Here is a 14,949-nt window from a genome sequence, read left to right as displayed (position 1 = left end):
GGGATGCCGATGATTCTGACATTGGAACGTTTCATTGAGTCAGTAATCTCCCGTACTCCTACATTCTTGAGCGTGGATTTTTTAAAGTCCAGATTCTATTTTAACTTTCCCTTCTACTAACCCATCCTCCAATTCGCTGATACATTCTTCTGCCTCATTCACCCTGTCCATCAGAGCCTCTAGTTTTGACTGCATTTGGCTCATAGAATTTTTAATTTCTGCCAGATTCGCTCTCATTTCCGCCCTTAGAGATTCTATATTCTCATTAACATTTTTGTTAATACTTTTTTCAAGTCTACACATCATCTTGACCATTGTTACTCTGAATTCCATTTCTGATAATTTGGTTATATCCATATCCATTAGTTCTATGGCACAGGCCACAGACTCATTGTCTTTTCTTTGCTGGGGGTGATTTCTCCTTCTCTTCATTCTGATGAGGAGAGGTTGCGGGGTTGTCCAGAGCCCAAATTATTGATCGGGACCCAGGCCGTGTGCCCTTGTTTTATAGGGACCTTAGGGATGTGGGCTTCTTGATTTTTCAGCCTGCCTTCTGGGGGAGGGGCCTGCCGCGCCGATACTCAGGCAACCCTGTTTGGGTAGAGTCTCCGTGTCCCCTGCAAGGGGGATGGGAATGGGCATACTGTGAGCCGGTGTTTCCAGGCTTTTGTTCTCTGGTGGCTTTCCCTGGCGGTTTGCTGTGCCTCTTCTGAGAGTCAGAGCAGCAGTGGCCGAATCCCAGCCTCTGTCTCAGAACAGAGGGATCGTGGACCGTTCTCCACTGATGTTCTGGCCACTTTAACTCTGTTTCTGTTGGTGCTGCTCAGCCCTGCAGCGTCCTGGGATGTGTGCCCCACACCCGGCGTCCCAGGCCTCAATTCCAGGGCCGGCGCGTCTCTGTCCTTTGTGTTTCTAACGCCGCCAGCAGCCCCTGCGTGTTTCCCGGCTCACGGTCTCTGTCTGCTGTCTCGAGGGTGCCCGTCCGCAAGTCCGCCCGCTCCCCCGTGCAGGTGGCTACCGTTTCCCGGCGCCCAAACGCGGCGGCTCCCTCCCCCTTCCGTTTATCTTCCGATATCTGTGTGCGGTTTCACGGCTCCCTGCTTCATACCTCAATACTCAGAGCTGGAGATGTTCGTTTGTAGAGATCCAGATGTATCCTCCTGCGTCTCAGGCTGATTCCGTGGATGTTCAGGGTGGTCTGGTACCTATCCAGCTCGACTCAGAGGACCGGCTGAAAAAGGGGTCCCCTTCTCCTCTGCCTTCTTAACTCCCTCGTCATGTAATTAATGCTTTGAAAACTAGATTTCTGTGCTCTCTGGGTCATGAGATCAAGCCCTGTGTTGGGCTCTGTGCTGGGCGTGGGGCTTGCTTAAGATTCTCTTTCCCTCTCCCCCAGAGATTCAGTAAGTTGTGTTACTTAAACCATTGAATGAGCTTTGACAAATGCATACCCCAAATAACTAATGCCCCTGTAAAGATGCAGGATCTCCCGATCATTCCAGATGGTTTCCTCATGCTCATTCTTTGTCGTCATCCCACTCCAAGATTGTAATCCGCATTCTGATTTTTTTATACCAAGGATTAATTTTGTTCAGACCTTTTTAGAGAGCCATAGAGGGGCACCTGGCTGGCTCAGTTGGTAGAGTATGCGACTCTTTTTTTCTTTTTTTTAAGATTTATTTATTTATTTTCGAGAGCATGCGCACGTGAGTCGGGACGGGCAGAGGGACAGAATCTTCAAGCAGACTCCCTGCTGAGCATGGAGCCTGATGTGGGGCTCGATCCCAGGACCCTGAGATCACAACCTGAGCCGAAACCGACAGTCAGATGCCCAACCCACTGAGCCACCCAGGCGCCACGAGCATATGACTCTTAATCTCAGGGTTAGAAATTGGAGCCTCACAATGGGTGTAGAAATTACCTAAAAATAAAATCTTTTAAAACAAAACAAAACAAAGCCGTAGAATTTGCTTTTGTGATTTCAAAGAAACCCTGTTGAATCTGGTTACCATCTAACCTGGGGAAGTATTGCCCTGTTCACATGTGGTGATTCTAAATCCCTCAGTGTGGCAGAAAGTGAGGTAAATGGGAAGGGTTGCCAGACTTCCGTGCCCTCCTCAAGCTCCCCTGAGGAACTTCCATATCTAGCATCCATTTCTAGTGAGTGATGTTACCTGACATTTTTTTTTAGACACGGGATAACAGCATAGGGATTAATTAGTCTGTAACTAAACAACCCAGGAATGCATGCAGATTGTACAGGAATGCAACTGAGTATCCGTTCCTCTAAGTACTCATGCTTTTCCAGTTGTGCCTTTTTCACCAAGTTAGCTGTGACAGAAAAACAATCCTTCTCTGCTTGGTTATTATCCCTGATTACACCGTGCATTCATTGCCTTCTGATAACCTGTAAGTCTTTGGTCTACAAAACTTACTTGAATTGCCCACTGCCTGAAGAATAGTATGCATTCGCCAGAGGAAGTATAAGATAGGACTTGTCACAAAGAAACTTTTACTCTAAAGATAGATACGCGAATGTAAATGACACCAACGAACATCTGTGTAGTTCCGTTGGAACAAAACTGCAGCCTCCGGGGACTCTGGATGGGAGACTCAGTACAAAGAGATCATTACTAGAGAGAAGCAGGTTGGAGGTTGTGTAGGAAGCTTGTAACTCTTTGTACCGTTGCTTCATTTAGGTAGAATTTGAAGTTCTTTAATGAACCAAACGGCCATAGTCAGCCTCTTCGATTCCAATAATATGATAGTTTATTTTGTACCTGGAACCTGTCAGGCATTGTGCTCTGTGCTTTCCATTCCTTCTCGTTGAACCCTCGGAACAGTCCTTTGAGGTCAGTAGTATCATCCCCATTTGCAGCTGATGAAATTAAGGCTCAGAGATGAACCTTGCCTGAAACTGACAAATCAGCGATTTGAATGCACATCCTAGTTTAATTTTTTTTTTTTTTAAGATTTATCTACAGGGTGCCTGGGTGGTATAGTAGGTTAAGCGTCCGACTCTTGGTTTCGACTCAGGTCGTGATCTCGGGGTCGTAAGATCAAGCCCCGAGTCGGGCCCCAGGCTCAGTGCAGAGTCTGCTTGAGACTTTCTCCCTCCCCACTGTGTGCACGTGCTCTCTCCTTCTCTCTTAAAAAAGTTTTTTTTTTTAAGATTTATTTACTTATTTGAGAGAGTGTGTGTGAGCGCACGAGTGCGGCGGAGGGGCAGTGGGAGAAGGAGGAAGTGGACTCTGCACTGAGTGCGAGCCCCACGCGGGGCTCAGTCTCACGGCCCTGAGATCATGAGTTTCAAAAGTCCGCTTTTCTTACCGTGTCGGTGCCAGCTTTCAGGACGCTAAAAAAAAGACTTGTTTCTTCCATGAAGACATCATGAAACTATTCCCATCAAGAAGCAGCCGCATTACCTTTCTTCGGTGAAAAAGACCTGGAGCGTTAGCGCTCTGTCACAGTCCCAGTGCTTGGGCCAAGGAAAGCAAAGAACACAACCCCAGGCTCCAGACCATGGCTCCCTGATATTTACTGGAGCTGGAAGCTCTCCTGTCGAGTTCCAGCGAGCTCTTTAAGCGCAGGCCACACCTCCCTCTTGTGGTGGAAGCGTATGCGCCTTCGGGCGCAAACCTGCCCGAGCTGGTGTTTCCCAGGAGGTCAAAGTCATCTGTTTTAGTGAGACGAGGGAGTTAAGAGTTGAAGTGCAGTAGGTTTGGAACAAAGGAAGTCTCAGCCCTGGAAAACAAAACAGATGCGTTTTTGCCATATAAAATCTGCAGAAAGAGACAGGACTGCTACTCTCCTAACTCCGGTCAACTGACAATCACACAGGCTTTGGTTCCACTGTTATCCTCAGTGTAATGCAGATTCTTCTGTACTTCCTTGCAGTGTGAAATAAGCAGTGAATCTCAGAGCACCTCCCTTGAGTCGCTGAGGCCTGTCAGGAGATCAGTTTATTTTTCATAATGTTAGCTTGCTTATCATCTTGCCAGCGCACACGCTGTTTTAGAGACCGAATCTTCCTTATGTTTCTGCATGGCTGTCCTCAGTTGACAGAAGGTGATAGGGTGAATGGAATAAGGCACACACCCCCAAAGATGACCATGTCCTAATCCCGGGGACCGCGAATTTCTTACCTTATGTGGTAGAAGGGACCTTACAGATGTGATTAAGTTAAGGGTCCTTAAATGGGGGAATTTACGCTGGATTATCAGGCATAGAGTGAGCATGAGAAAAAGCCACAGACAGTTGGACCAAAGAAGTTGGCAGATCCTCTGCTGTTGGCTTTGAAGATAGAAGGTGGGACCATGATTCGAGGAATGGACAGGTGGTCTCTACAATCTAGACAAGGTAAAGGAACAGTAGAATTTCTGGAAAGAATGCTGTGTTGCCGGCTGACTTTAGAATTCTGACCTCCAGAACTATAAGAGAATAAACTTCTGTTGTTTTAGACAACTAAATTTTTTCCACTTTGTTAGGGCAACAATAGGAAAAATTAGACAAAACATTGAAACTAAGCATCAGAATGGTTACATTGTAACTCAAACCAAAAAAGTCTAGAATTACTTGTGGAACTGTGTCTCAGTCATTGTTTGTATTAGTCAAATTAAGGCGGGGCTTATGCTGTGGGACACCTCCCCCACCGTCTTAGTGACGTGGGACCACGGAGCCGTGGTGCTCCTGCTCTGCGGACGTCTCAGGTTGGAGGGGACCCCGTGGACAGGTCCTTCTCACTCAGGGACCTAGGCGACAGAGCCCCCACCACGTGGTACAGAGCTGATCACCAAGGGAGGGGCAAGGGAACGTGACAAACATCACATTGGTCGTAAAGGCTTCCTCCCAGAAGTGACCCGCGTGACTCACGATCACATCTGCATGCTATATGGCCATGCATCATTTAAGGGGATAGGACGTGCCCGTCCTACCATTTGTCCAGAAGAAGTGTAATGAGGATATTTGTAAAGAACACTAATTACTGGGGGCGCCTGGGTGGCACAGCGGTTAAGCGTCTGCCTTCGGCTCAGGGCGTGATCCCGGCGTTATGGGATCGAGCCCCACATCAGGCTCCTCCGCTATGAGCCTGCTTCAAAAAAATTTTAAAAAAAAAAAAAAAAAAGAACACTAATTACTACCAAATTCTTCTTCCTTGATAGTGATTTTCTTGGACGCCTTTTTAGCAGTTTATCGTTGGCTAAAGACTCAGGATTGTATATCCCGGTCTGACTTTGGGACTTACTGTACGAAAGTCATTTATACCGTAACTGCTTTTTCAAATCTTGACTGAATGCATGAAACACTTGCCGATTAATATGGATGATGTTCAACTTAAAATGGCCTGTAGAGGGCACACCTTCTTAAAGCCTCACGGCCACGGATTGCTGTCACACTGCTGCTGTGTTCAACAACCCGTTATCGGTGTGTATTTGTAAAGGTTAATTTTATCATTTGAAAGATTAATGTGATCACAGGGTAGTTTATGAAGAGCCTTATGATTTTCACGGGAGATTACAATACGACCTTTTCTTTTGCTTTCTTTATGCCTTTGGTAAACAGATATTAAAGGGCTTTTCTTAATTGGATTGATTTCAAGATTGGCTTTTCCCAGTTTCTAATTATTTCTCAAATAGCATTTGTTCGGTAGTAACATGATCGATGTCTATAACGTAGAGTATAGAAGTGCCACTGTTCTTTTAACCTCTTAAAAAAGCTTGTTGGATTTTGTCAAAGTAAATAATTTTAATACTTATTTAGAGCATTTCAGAGAACTTTTTATATATCTCTGATGGTCCCAACAGCAACTGAGGAAGGTAGGTAGGACAAGTGAAAGTGTTAACCACTTTATAGATGGACAGAATTGGACAGCAAACAAATTATAGTTTAGCCTGCTTCTAGATTTGACCAGAGTTGGCCATGATTGCAGTAGAAAAGAAAAATGACTGTCTGGCTTGGCTAAGGCCACGTAGGTTCGCTTCAGGGTCAGAGTCCTCATGCGTTTCGGTGAAACATCTGCCTCCCTTTTCTTTGAGAACTGTCTGTCCTTCCTTCCCTAGGTGTGATCTGAATGGATTCAGCTCGGGTTAGTTCAAGAAAGGTTTGTGAAGCTAATACACAGTTTATGGTTTCAAATTAGAAAGGGATGAGAGGGCGCCTGGGTGGCTCAGTCGGTTGAGCATCTTTCTTTGGCTCAGGTCGTGATCCCAGGGTTCTGGGATCGAGTTCTGTGTCGGGCTCCCTGCTCACCAGGGAGTCTGCTTCTCCCTCTGCCCCTCCTCCCTGCTCGTGCATGCGCGCGTGCGCGCTCTCTCTCTCTCTCTCAAATAAAATCTTTAGAAAAGGGGGGGATGAAGAAACATCATATATAATCTATACATTTTTCTAGGGAGAAGCCATTTTTTCCCGTAGGGAAGAATAACATAATTTCTCAAATACAGAAACAGTACACTAACTCCTCATGGTTCAGCTTAAAGTAACTATAAAAGATGTGACTATTATTTTGGCAGGAATTTGCCATCATCCTGGGTCACCTCAGTACCCACTAGGACAAACCAGCCAACCTGCCAGGCTCCCAGATCCTTGACCACTGGACTCAGGGACCCTTGTCTCCATGGCACTTCGGCCACCCGTTCCCATGATCTCATCAAACTGTAGTACGTGCGCCAGCTTAAAGCCAGACCTGTGTCTGAGCCCGGATTTGTGACCCTCTGGCTGCCTGCACTTGACTCACACTGCTCTCGTTGGGTTCTCGGGACAGGACAGCTGTTTGACCCTTTTACTTGGTTGCCATCAACTTCCATCCTCACCTCTTGTTCCCACCTACTTGGTTCTTAGCTTTTGAGGTTCCTTATGTCTGTCCTTGGACAACCATGGATACCAGTTTGCGTAGGACTGAGGGATTTCCTCAGAGCTGAAACTGGAACAGTCTCGAACAAACCAGGAAGTTGGTCACCCTGGTCTGTTATATCCATATGTGGCAACACTGTAGGATGGTACTGCAGGCACCTCTTCCCCGCACCGTGTTCACGACATCACACTGGTACCTTGAAATCAGCCGTGGTGGCAGTATTTATACCATGGAAGTCTGCGAATGCTATATTGTGAATTAGACCAAAGAGCTGAGGAAACGTTCTCCCATATTTGAGAACTGTTACCTGATTCAGCGAGTCATTCACCTACTTGACAGATGGGGGACATTCTGAGATCTGTCTGCTTCCCCACCTCAGTCTCAGTCCTTCACGGAGAAACCAACCAGCGCTCACGACATCCGTGCTCTGGTGAGCGCGAGCATGGGCTGACTGTAGATGCAAGAGCTGGGCAGCCGTTCCAGAAAGAGCACTGAGAATCGGGTGACTCTGGAACTCGCAGTAAAGATGATTGTGTATTTTATTATTTGTAAACTGTGTGCTTCATGGTCTTTATATCAGTAAAAATTTATAAGCTCATGTACGTGTGTGTTTATATGTGCGTGTACGTTTGTACGTACGTGTGCATATTTGTCTCTTCGCAAAGTCCATTCTTAGTGGACTAATGCCTCCGGATTGGCCAGGGATCCTGTTTAATGTCCTCCAGTGCAGAGGACAGGCCCCACAATAAAGAATTATCCAGCTTAAAATGTCAGTGGTGCCGGGGCGCCTGGGTGGCTCAGTCGTTAAGCGTCTGCCTTCCGCTCAGGGCGTGATCCCGGCGTTATGGGATCGAGCCCCACATCAGGCTCCTCCGCTATGAGCCTGCTTCTTCCTCTCCCACTCCCCCTGCTTGTGTTCCCTCTCTCGCTGGCTGTCTCTATCTCTGTCGAATAAATAAATAAAATCTTTAAAAAAAAAAATGTCAGTGGTGCCAAGTTTGAGAAATCTCTGCTCTAGGGTATATAAAATCAAAGTAAATTGGTTTACGTATATCTAAAACTTCTTCACATTAGGAATACAACTTTTCGGGGGCGCCTGGCTGGCTCAGTCAGTAGAGCATGCAACTCTTGATCTCAGGGTTGTGAGTTCGAGCCGCACGTTGGACGTAGAGATTACTTTAAAATCTTAAAAAAACAACAACAAAAAAAAACCCACAACTCTTGTGAAGCTTTTTTTTTTTCGACTTGTTTTGTTTTGGTTTTATAATTAAGTGTTTTTCTTAATTGAAGGATAATGAAGTGAAATCCTAAATGCAGAGTTGAATCGGTTTGTAAGCCCGCACCCCATCAATATGTGCCGTGTTTTCATCACCTCTGAAAGTTCTCTCGCCATGATCTCATTCCAAAATAACCACTGATCTATGTTCCATAGAATTCTGTCACCCTAGAGTTGCCCGCCCTAGAACGTTGTATGGAATTACATAGCATACGTGTGTTCTTGTGTCTGGCTTCTTAGCATGTTTTGAAAATGCGTCTACATTGTTGTGTGTGTCAATATGACCCCTTCGTCAGTGAGTACTAGTCCGTTATGTTGACATACCATGGGGCTTTAATCCGTCTCCTTATTTATAGAGACTATTTCGAGTTGACTAATGCGAATAGGGTTACTGTGAACACCTTGTACATGACTTGGTTAACATGTTTTCATTTCTCTTGGATAAATATCAAGGAGTGGAATTGCATATAAGTTCATACAGTAGATATGTATTTTAAGAAATGAGCTTTCAGGGGCGCCTGGGTGGCACAGCGGTTAAGCGTCTGCCTTCGGCTCAGGGCGTGATCCCGGCGATCTGGGATCGAGCCCCACATCAGGCTCTTCTGCTATGAGCCTGCTTCTTCCTCTCCCACTCCCCCTGCTTGTGTTCCCTCTCTCTCGCTGGCTGTCTCTATCTCTGTCGAATAAATAAATAAAATCTTAAAAAAAAAAAAAAAAAAAAAAAAAAGAGCTTTCAGGGCGCCAGGTGGCTCAGTCAGTTAAGCGACCAACTCTTGATTTCAGCTCAGATCTTAGTCTCAGGGTTGTGAGTTTGAACCCCACACTGGGCAGCATGGAGCCTACTTAAAAAAAAAAAAAAGAAAGAAAAAGAAGTGAAGGGACGCCTGGGTGGCTCAGTCGGTTAAGTATCTGCCCTCGGCTCAGGTCATGGTCTTGGGGTCCTGGGATCAAGTCTCACATCAGGCTCCTTGCTCAGTGGGGAGCCTGCTTCTCCCTCTGCCTCTGCTGCTCCCCTGGCTCGTGCTCTCACTCGCTCTGTCTCTCTCTGACAAATAAACAAATAAAATCTATTAAGAAAGAGAAAGAAAGGAAAGAGAGAAAGAAAAGAAAGAAAAGTGAAGATCTTTCCAGGACCACCTGGCTGGCTCAGCCGGTACAGCATGTGACTCTTGGTTTTGGGGTTATGAGTTTGAGGCCCCTGTTGCGTATAGATATTACTTAAATAAATAAAAAAAATTTTTTTTTAATTTTAAAAAGGGGGCAACCCTTTTGGGTCCCCTCCGTCCTTGGGAGCTTTGTACTATCACTTTGCTATCCCTCAATAAACCTTACTTTACTGCCCACCAAATAAATAAATAAATAATAAAATAATAATATATATATATTTTTTAAAAGAAAAAAACAGCTTTCCAAAGTTGGGACCTGTCCTATTAATCATTGGGCTACACTCCATATTTCATAGATTTGTTTTAAGGAAGAAATTATAAAATGCATGTGGAGAGCTTAGTGTGGTACAAAGCAAGTAAGGGCTTGGCTGATAATAACTTCGTTATGTATTCTCTCTAGCTGATAACTTCTAAGTCTCACAGTCTGGAGCACTAGCACTATATAGCCGTCTTAGTGCTTATGTAACATCAGAACTTGGCTGTCCACAGGCATTTCCAACTCAGCATATACCAAACTGAACTCTTTTCTTTTTTCTTAAGATTTTATTTATTTATTTGACAGAGCACAACAAGCAGGGGGAGCGGCAGGGAGAGGGAGAAGCAGATTCCCCACTGAGCAGGGAGCCTGATGTGGGGCCTGATCCCAGGACCCTGGGATCATGACCTGAGCCGAAGGCAGATGCTTAACCGACTGAGCCACCCAGGCGCCCCACCAAATTGAACTCTTATCCCCAGACCCCAGACCCAAACATGGGTCTCCTCTGATGGGCCTTATCATGGCGAATCCTGTTGGCTGCCCAGGCCTCTCCCCCTCTTGCACATCACCCAGGCTTTGTCAGGTGACCGTTTCTCTCCGTCCCCCACTGCTGCTTCCCTAGTTCTGACTTCCTTCACTGTCTCCTGGATCGCTTACGACAGTGCCCTAACCGAGGCCCAGAACTTGAGGGTTGCCACCCGCCATTCGTTGCCTGCGCTGCAGTCAGAGGGGTCCGTCCATAATACAGACCTGATCCTGTCACGGTCTAGTTAGAACCCTTAGTGGCTTCCCAAAATAAAGTCTTCTCTTCCTTTCAAGGCCTTCATGCTAGAGTTCCATCTCCCACCTCCTTTCATAAGCTTGGCTCCCAGCCCCTGGATTTCTTCTCCTAGCCTATCTTTTGCTTAGAGGCCTTTGCCTGTGTTGCTTGTTCTACTTAGAATAAAGACCGTCCCTTCTCTTACCGCCCCCTTGCCCATCGCCGTCACCTAGCACATACCTCTCGAAACTCAGCCAAGGTGTTTCTAAGTGCTAGGAAGCATTCTCTGCCATTGGGCTCTTTCTCCCTTGGGTTGGAGCCCGTGCCACCCCACCCACGTGCCCTAGTGTGGCTCTTGTGGCACTGTCTTGTGGCTTGGTACCCACCCGGCCCCCGCCCTAGACAGTGAGTTCTCAGAGGACAGAGACCCATTTTTGCTCATGCTAGCATCCCTACCCCCTAGCACAGCAGGTGCCCAGTAAATGTTTGGGAAATAGAGTCGCTGTATTGATGGTATCAGAGCTGACTGAATTTGCGGCTAGACCTGTTGGGGATGAGTGAGAGGGAGTGAAGCCAGCAGCATTTGGAATTGTTGCGTCCTTACCATTTGTCTTGTCCTCACAGCCCGATGAAAATTCACTGGATTTTTCCTCGTGTATGCTACGGCCTGGGATTAAAAACGCTCAGGAACTTGCCTGTGGGGTATGCCTTTTAAACGTGGACTCCAGAAGCCGGGTGAGTGACACACCTTCCCTCCGCAGCTGGCAAAGCGCTTCCCCAACGTGACCTCCGGGGACGTCCCCTTCTGGCCCCCTTCCCTGCCAGGGCTGTGAGCACAGGCGGGGATTTTGATGAGGCCCTGGAATCTGACCACAGAAGTCCCTCGGTTCTTACAAGAGGGCAGTGGGCGGAGTGCTTGAGTGAAAGGGGGCGCAGGTCTTCCGTTCCCGGCAGAATGCTGTCTGCACGGTGCCCGCGGAGCCCTCTGCACAGCGGGGTGGTAAAGAGAGGAGGTTATACCTGGAAGGCTTTGTTTGGAGGCAGGAGGTCCTGTTCTGGGAATTTTGTTGACCTTATGGTTTCAACATTATTTCAGAAAGAAGAGAAGCCTGCAGAAGAACATCCTAAAAAAGTATGAACCAGTTACACATTATCTTAGCGTCTCCATCTCAGTTTTGAGTGTGGAAAGCAAATCCGATGATTCCACTTCCGTCCTGAACTGTTCTGATTGTGAATCCTTTACCGAGTCCTGTCTGTTCCCATAACGTTTGATTTAACCAACTAGTGCGTCTGTGTGGGTCTGTTTGTGTCTTGTCTGCACGCTTGTAGCTCATAATTGGCTTCCGGTGTTGCAGGCATTTTTCTCTGTGCACAAAAAGTAACAGACTGAGCAGCTTATGGAAGACTGGAAGTTGTGACACAGAGAATGAGATCAAAGAGCAGCAGGATTCGGCAGTTATCAGACAAAAACAAATTGGGGTTCAGAGTTTTGTTTACTTGTAGTGCTTTAGAAAACCCCCAAGGAGTTGAGGTTAGGACTGGCTGACTGGGACTTACCTGTAAGCGTTAGTCGTCTGGGAATAATTCTTACGTGCTTTAATATCTTTCTTTTTACAAACCCTGTACCTGGTTGGACTTTTTAATTATGTTGGTTCATTTATCAGGTGCCAGTGGCATTGGTCCCTGAGAGTTGTTGGTCTTTTGTTTTTTCCATGTAAGGACTGTAACCAGTCACAGAAACGTGGGGGGCTGCAGGTATAGTCAAAGGCCAGCCTTAGGGGAAGGCTTCCTTCCGCACAGTTGAGGGATAAAAATGAGCCACGGCCCTTGGCTATTTTAGTCCCCCATATAATGAACACCCCCCCCCCGGCCTCCCCCCTCCCAGCCTGTCTGCCTTTCCTGGGAAAGATTTGGCCTTCTTTGGCTGAAACTGGGTTCTAATGGTAAAGATTTTTTTAGAACTTTAATTAGCAAAGAACTTTCTCACTTGAATTCCTGTAGCTCCCTGCTCAGCTTGTGTGTGCCCGCGTGGCCTCAGCCTGCGGCCTGGACGGGCGTGCGCGCTGCTCGCGGGCCCGCGCTCGGACGCGGAGGCAGCCTGACCTGCCGCACATGTCTGTGTATTCTTGCCAGGCGTTCAACTCCGAGACGGACAGCTTCAAGCTGGCATACGGAGGGCACCAGTACCACGCCGGCTGCGCTAACTTCTGGATCAACTGTGTTGAACCCAAACCTCCCGGCCTCGTCCTGCCTGATCTGCTCTGAAAAAAGTTCCTGGACGAAGCACCTACTGGTGGTTTTTTCCATCACACCCCATGAGGTGACAGGGACCGAGAAACAGAACGCAGGTACTGCCCGGTTCGGCTCCACGAAGCTGAGTGAAGACTCCCCCAAGCCGCAGCAGGGAGAGAGATGCTGCCGGGTTCCCAGTCCTTCCCACACACGACCTTTGTCCCCCGAGGTCCCACTGCCAGTCTTGGGGGTTTGAGGTAAAATTGCCTTGCCCAGACTGTGTGTGGTGCCGAAGTTTGCTAACTTATCTCTAGTTCTGGTACGATGTTTGAGAATACGGACCACAGTTTTGTGTCTCGGAGGAATAACTTGCTGCTGTACTGAAACTGTGAAGAATTGGTGTTTGAAGAGAAATCAGTTGTCGGTATAGAACTGGAATTGGCAAGCATGTTTTGAGCCAGTGCTTTTATCTAGAACACTGTTGTCCTGTGAAGTAGAATGCGCTTACCCACATTTAGTTTGTTGATACCCAAAATGAATAAAAAGGGGAAATTGTGATTCAACTGATGTTCCTTTTATAGAAAAACTTGTGCTCGTCTTCGTGGGACAAGACACGGGCAGGTAGGTGAGGGGAGATTCACCAACTTTACTGTCACAACTGAACCAGTTCTCCTTTTGTTCATTTCTAACACTGTCAACTTTCAGGACTTTTCTTCCAGCATGCCTGGGCACTTGGTGGTGGAGTGAATGTTCACTTTGACAGAGGCCCAAATCCTTGGTGTGGGATAGATCACCTTTCCCTCAGGATCCTCCACAGAAAACTCTGGTTTACCTCAAAGACCGTGAACATGGTACTTTTGTTCAGACAAGGTTTGGAAAGGCAGCTGAATGAAACCTCTTTGCAGTGGCCTTTGTCCAGATTTCCAGAAATGACTGTGCAGGGACCAGTGCTGCCTGACTTGGCAGTATCTATGTGAGAGACCTGGAAATTAGTTCAGGTTAGAAGGTGGAGTTCCTGACCTACTGAGGCAAACAGTGAGATGGCTATTTATGGTAGAGGTACAGGAATTAGAAGCAGTGGAAGAAAATTGTTCTAAAATAGATGGAATTCTAGAAGGAAAAGGCTCATGCTCTCTGGTGTAGGGAATTTTCTTTGTCACTTAAACTGAATGCACAAAATCAAGCAGGGGGTTGAGGGGAGCCAAATGGTTAAGGATTGTCAAGTCCTGGGAAGAAAGGCCAACCTAGGACACACGTTTCTCTGAATTGTAAATTATGTGCTTTATGAAGAGGTTCTAAATCTTGTTTCCCGTTGTAGGACTCAGGCTCTCTGCCTTGAATTAGTTTTTATTTATAAACTGAACGAATTAGTTTTGTCTATAAAATTGCTGCTTTACATCACGAATTAGACTGTTTTCCCCTCTCAGGACAAAACTTGAAGGGATTCTATTCTGCTCCGTCTTACCCCTTTTAGCCTCCATCTTCTCCAAGAAAGGTATAGAATGTTTTCGTTGAACAGCTCTGGTTGAGGCTTCTGCTTCCCCTTGCTGTGCCCGAGTGCGGAGAGGTGCTTTTCTCTTCGTCTCCAGATTCATCTCCAGCTGACACAGCTGTCTGAATTATTACCCTCAGGGCCTCTGTCCTCCGTGGGGCTCGCGGAGCGTTAGGAACCACACGAGTGGGCCGGTTCCTCAGGCTTCCCCGAGGCCTGTGTGCTCCGCGTCTGCCTGAGCAGCACCTAGTTTCCTCCTGGCACTGGGGTTCAGGCAGCTTCTCGTGCATTCCGTAAGAGACCACGATAGCAGAGTCTGCCTGCCCGGTTAGAGTTCACAATGCTGAGAGTTTGGGGGAGTGCCGTATGGACCATTATTCTGTCTCAATGGCCTGTGTCCGTGACATTTTAAAAAGTACGCTCACCTGCTAACTGGAATGGTTCCATTCCTAGATTCCAGAATCTAAGTGTAATTGCTGCTGGCCTTACCAAGTATGAGGGCTGTAGTCACTCCATGGGAGGTGCAGGAGGGAACAGCAGACGTCACCAAGAAGCCTGGGCTATGACAACTGTTCCCTCCTCGTAGTGCCTGTCCATCAGCGGCAGCGTTCACACACGGGCCACCAGGGATCTCGGGAGCGTGGAGGCCCGCTGCGTTTTCCTGATGCACACGAGTTCATTCGAATGGCTCCGCACTGCATTCAGCTGCACCCCGGCTCTTATTAGCCGAGTCCAGTGTCCTTGGAAACAGTAACCAAGGTTACTTATTTCCATACTGTGAATCGTGCAGGCAGCTTCAGCCCCACCGCCTGAGTGGCGATTAGTAAGCGCTCTTCTCTCTCGGTATTGTGTTCGGCTTTCCAGCATTCTAGGGCTGTGTGGAATTGAATCTGTCTGGACGCGCTTGAGGTCAAAGA

General features: G+C 47.2%; 1 protein-coding gene across 8 annotated transcripts in view; it reads left to right on the top strand.

Annotated features, from left to right (window-relative positions):
• The window catches only part of SYNRG (synergin gamma), an 85,839-nt gene extending 72,736 nt beyond the window's left edge, over window positions 1-13,103 (top strand). For 6 of the 8 annotated variants that reach the window (XM_040640963.1, XM_040640960.1, XM_040640962.1 and 3 more), the window contains exons 21-23: window positions 10,933-11,043; window positions 11,405-11,440; window positions 12,442-13,103. In XM_040640963.1, coding sequence (XP_040496897.1) covers window positions 10,933-11,043; window positions 11,405-11,440; window positions 12,442-12,573 — 279 coding nt within the window. In that variant the 3' untranslated portion in view covers window positions 12,574-13,103. The remainder of the gene's footprint in view (window positions 1-10,932; window positions 11,044-11,404; window positions 11,441-12,441) is intronic. The other 2 variants (XM_040640966.1, XM_040640961.1) reach the window with 1 other exon arrangement.
• Window positions 13,104-14,949: the final 1,846 nt, after the last annotated feature.

The sequence above is a fragment of the Ursus maritimus genome, unplaced genomic scaffold (genome assembly GCF_017311325.1).
Source record: "Ursus maritimus isolate PB19 unplaced genomic scaffold, ASM1731132v1 scaffold_24, whole genome shotgun sequence".
Taxonomy (NCBI): domain Eukaryota; kingdom Metazoa; phylum Chordata; class Mammalia; order Carnivora; family Ursidae; genus Ursus; species Ursus maritimus.
The sequence above is the reverse complement of the archived record's forward strand: the minus strand, read 5'-3'. Positions and strand labels throughout refer to the sequence as shown.